Below are 4,822 nucleotides of genomic sequence, written 5' to 3' on the forward strand. Positions count from 1 at the left end.
CAAACATGATGCAAACATGGAGCAAATTGACCATGGAATTGATGTGCTACAAAGCTTAATGGAACAAATATGCGGCAAACATGGAGCAAGCATGCAAGAGGGCTTGAAGTGGCAAAGGGGCAGGCCCTTACCCTTCTCAAAACAGTGGCCAAAAGTGCTTAAAATGATAGACAATCAACTCATGTTAACAAGCAAACTTATGGTCCCAAAGCTAAGGCATTAAAGGAGACAACTTACCCCCACCAACATGGCCATTCATGGCATGATTAAAACAAGTAAAAACAGAATTTATGCATGCAAGATATGACTCCAAAAACTCCTAATATGGCAACTAAAATAAGCCCCATGAAACAAATACACCAAGGCTCATTCTTAGGCATAGGAAGACACAACCTCAAGATATGGAAAAGACCATGCATGCACACATGTAGGCATGATTTTTGGACTAAAATGGCATGGCAAACAACCTCCACTCATCAAAGTAGACCAACCAAAGCACTTATGACTCATATACTTGAGGGCTCACAAGCCAAAATACATAGCAACCATAACAAATATGCCAAACATGACCAAGTTGATAACTAATAGATTTTTAAGCATGGAAAAACAATGCTAAATGCTTCATGGAACCAAGCCAACACACACAAAAATCATGGCCTAATCATGGGGTGTATTTCTAAGCAAGATGGAGCAATACAAAGCAAGTATTACAAGCATACAAGGGGGCCCAAATCCGACCAAAAACAGAGATTATGTATGACCTAAGATGCCTAAAAAAGTACCGAAATGAAGCCAAGAAACAACAAGCACACATGCTATCCTTTTGAGCCCAAAAAGCAAGGAAACAAAACCATAAAGGGAGAGGGGTGTCCCTCCCCTATGCAAGACTTCAAACCAACTTTTTTGACACTAAAAAAACACTGATTTTTGGTGATCAAAAGATCAAAATGCTGAAGTGAACAAAACCTTATCAAAATGGCACCAAAATAGGCTAAACAAGGCCTAAGAGGGTGAGTTTGCAATCTAACCACAAAGTGACCTTAATGAAAGTGTTAGAGCAGGAAAATATGAGCCTTTTTTATGTTATACACAAGAGCCAAAACAATAAACAAAATAGGTAGAAAACCAATGCAAGTTTGGGGAATAAAAGGGAAAATGCTCACCCTTGAAGAACCCTTGAAGAACAAATGGCCTAACCTCCTTCTTTGGATCAAAACCAGTCCAAAACTCAAGAAACAACTCCCCCAAGTCCCTCAATCTCGGACTAAGGTGTAATAGTGTGTGTAATGGTGCAAAAGTAAGGTAAAACACACCTTTTGGGCCAAGAAACACACACAAGAAGGGAGAGGGAGAGAGGTATAGAGATAATATGTATCTATATCTCTAAAGGCTGATTTTGCTTCTGTTTTTCTAACCTAGAACCAAGAGGAAAGCCTCTCTCTTATAAGGATCCCTCTTGCAAAGCTTATTCAACAAGCTTGGCTAGAGGGAAATCCCTCCATACACGTGTATGGAGGGGAAAGGAGTTGGTGCCAGCTATCACAGCTGGCACAAAATATCTCCATAAAGTGGAGGAACAGTGGTCGGCTGCCCAAAAAAGCTATTCCGGCAAAAAACAGTGCCGACCGGCAACATATTATGCCGACCGGCAATAAAGTGTGCCGACCGGCAAACAAAATTGCCGATGGAAGAAAAAGACCAGCCGGTGGCCTCCAGCCACTGCCGGTGGTGTATGGGGATGTCTCACAAGGCATTCCCTGCCCCTCTAAGGCAAAACAAAAGTGTTTGGTGCAAAACCAGACACTAAACAGTCGAGTTCGGGGATCCTGAGGCAAGGCGCGCGAGCCGAGACCTCCGGGAACTCCAAACGAACACAATCATGGATGATCACCGAGTGTTCAAACGGTGACGTCCAAGTCTTGAGGACGGTCAAAAATGGGGTGTCTACAGGGAGGAGGACTGGCGGAAGGTGGTGGATCAGGGCTAGTACGGGAAATGGGAGAGACTGGGTCGAGGACTGGGTTGTGTGGGACAGGGGTAGGAATGGGGTCCGGTGGGAAAAGAGTAGCATCAGGCACTGAGAGAGGAAGGACATGGGCAAAATTTGGGGAAGAGGATGGAGGGGACTCATAGGGAAATATGGTTTCATGAAAAACAACATCGCGACTAGTGAACACCTGATGAGTGCAAGGTCATAGAGTTTGTAAGCTTTTTGGCCAACCGGATAACCAAGAAAAATACAACGTTTGGCACGGGGAGCAAATTTATGAGAAACATGCACTTCAGTAGCATATGCAAGACACCCAAAAACCCGAATATGAGAATAAGAAGGAATCTTTCCATAAAGCCGTTCAAAAGGAGTTTGGTGAGAAAGGAGTGGTGTGGGCAAACGATTAATTATATGGACAACAGTGGAAACACAGTTGGCCTAAAAAGGTAAAGGAAGATGGGCTTGAAAATGAAGGGCGCGAGCAAACGCAAGGATATGGCGATGTTTGCGCTCGACCACCCCATTTTGTTGAGCTGTAGATGTACAAGAAGTTTGATAAATGGTGCCTTGTTGTTTATAAAATTCGTGCATAGAAAAGAATTCCCCACCATTATCAACCTGAATGGTAGCAATAGAGGCATTGAATTGGGTGTGGACCCAGGTAAAAAATTGGTAAGTGAAGGCTGGGTTTCATTTTTGTGCTACATAAAAAAAATCCATGTGAATCTAGAATAGTCATCCACAATAGTTAAAAAATATTTAGCACCGGAAAGAGAAGCAATTCTGTAAGGGTCCAAAATGTCACAATGAATTAATTCAAAAGGTCTCACAGAGGAAATTGAACTAGGAAAAAAAGGAAGCCGACTCTGTTTGGCAAGTGCCCAACTATCACAAGCATTATTAGACTTGAAAGGAAAATGTAACAATTTTTTTGCCATAAAATCTAATCTAGAGGAAGATAAATGCCCCAATCGATGATGCCACAAATCAGTAGAGGCGTTACCTTGAGAGCAGGATGAACGGCTAGTAATGGCGGCTGTGGATTGATTGTTATGGTGTGGCTGCTCCGATGCTAACGCAACCATGTAATAAAGTCCGTCTCGTTGTTCACCCAAACCAATTGTCTTCCTCGTCATCAAGTCCTGCAAAACACACCAATGAGGGAAAAACGTTACGAAACAATTGAGGTCGCTTGTAATTTTACTCATAGACATTAAATCCACCTTAAAAGATGGAGCGCCAAGCACATTTTTTGAAGAAATAAATGAATTCAAGGGTAAAGTTCCAGTAGATGTGATTGGAGCATGTTCTCCACTTGGCATAACAACGGGTGGCAAAAGAGTGTTCTCTTTACTGTTGACAAGTAGAGCAGGAGTAGAAGTAATATGGTCTGTGGCACCACTATCGATAATTAATCGTTGGAGGTGCAACAACACTTGTGACAAACCTGAAAAAGCACTGGCAGCATTAGCCTTAGGAGTGGCGGATTGAGATGTGTTTTGACCATGCACAATAGATAATATTTGCTGGATTTGCAAATTAGATAAGCCATTGGTCACCGACTGTATTTCCGGCATCTTGTGACCCTCCTTGACGTTGTTGACCGAAGATTGATGATTGTTATTGTGTTTAGAATGAGTGCCTCCTTGATTGGACCTGTTTGATGCATGTTTTGGGTGTCTTGGGGGATACCTATTTAATTTCCAACATGTGTCTCGCACATGATGGTCTCGATCACAGTAAGAGCAATGCAAAGGTTTTTGATTAGATGAGTTGGAGCGAGAGGAAAAACTTTGGCCATGTCGAACAGCCAGAGCTACCGGTTCATCCCTTCGAACAACCATGGTTGAGGTCTCCGTGATTCCATGTGCAGCGCCTAGGCTTCGTTGTTTCTCTTATTGGACAATAGAAGAGTAAGCCTTGGCAACATCAGGAAGCAGATTCATCAAGAGGATCTGCCATCGTATTGCACTATAAGACTCATTGAGTCCCATGAGAAATTGCATCAATCGGCGTCGCTTATGGTCTGCCCCATAAGAGCAAATAGTATCATTATTGGATCTCAGTTCATCCCACAATTTTTTAAGCTTGGTGTAGTATGCTGCAACAGTCATTTGATCTTGAGTGAGACAAGCGATGTCCCTCTCAATCTGAAAAATACGTGGGGCATTGCTTTAAGATAAGCAATCCCGAAGGTCTTCCCATACCTCCTGGGCAGTGTTTAAAAAAATAACGCTATCGGCAAGATCTGGTGTGAGTGAATTGCGAATCCAAGATAGGATCATATCGTTGCATTTTTTCCATGATGCATAGTCATTTGGTTCGGTCTTGGCATCTGGCGCTGTGATAGTTCCATCTATGAAACCCGATTTGGATTTGGCATTCAAAGAGATGGTCATGGCTCTACACCATGTTAAATAATTATCCCCATTGAGAGGCTTGGAAACAAGCACCATGCCGGGATGATCAGAATAGTGAAGGAAATATGGATTGGCGGAATCAGGCTTTCCTCCATTCGAAGATTGCTCGTTTGCCATGATGATGGGAAATAGTGAAAGAGAGCAAAGAACAGAATGCTAGGGTATCGTTCCCTGCTCTGATACCATGTAAAAAAAGAATAGAATGTTTTTCTTCTGAAATAATTTTCATTGAATTAGAAGGTATACTTTTATACAAGAAAATTCCTCCAATCATGCTAATCTATTCTAGGTAATCAAAATGTAATAGGAATCTGAATACTACAGCTAACTACAACAATATATTATAGCAATCACAATGCATACTTATCCCATAAATGTTGGGATATCTGTGTGGGAACCCACATTTTATGTC

The 4,822-nt window shown here is 42.1% G+C and overlaps 1 protein-coding gene across 1 annotated transcript; it reads right to left on the reverse strand.

The window, feature by feature from the left end:
* Positions 1-3,885: 3,885 nt before the first annotated feature.
* On the reverse strand, positions 3,886-4,527 carry LOC114318125 (uncharacterized). The gene is made up of 2 exons (XM_028264980.2): positions 4,198-4,527; positions 3,886-4,140 (listed from the first exon to the last, which is right to left on the reverse strand). Exons 1-2 carry the CDS (start codon positions 4,525-4,527, stop codon positions 3,886-3,888), a joined length of 585 nt encoding a protein of 194 aa, XP_028120781.2.
* Between the last annotated feature and the right edge of the window lie 295 nt (positions 4,528-4,822).

The sequence above is a fragment of the Camellia sinensis genome, chromosome 9, assembly GCF_055761805.1.
Source record: "Camellia sinensis isolate YWXY chromosome 9, ASM5576180v1, whole genome shotgun sequence".
NCBI classification, from domain to species: Eukaryota; Viridiplantae; Streptophyta; class Magnoliopsida; order Ericales; family Theaceae; genus Camellia; species Camellia sinensis.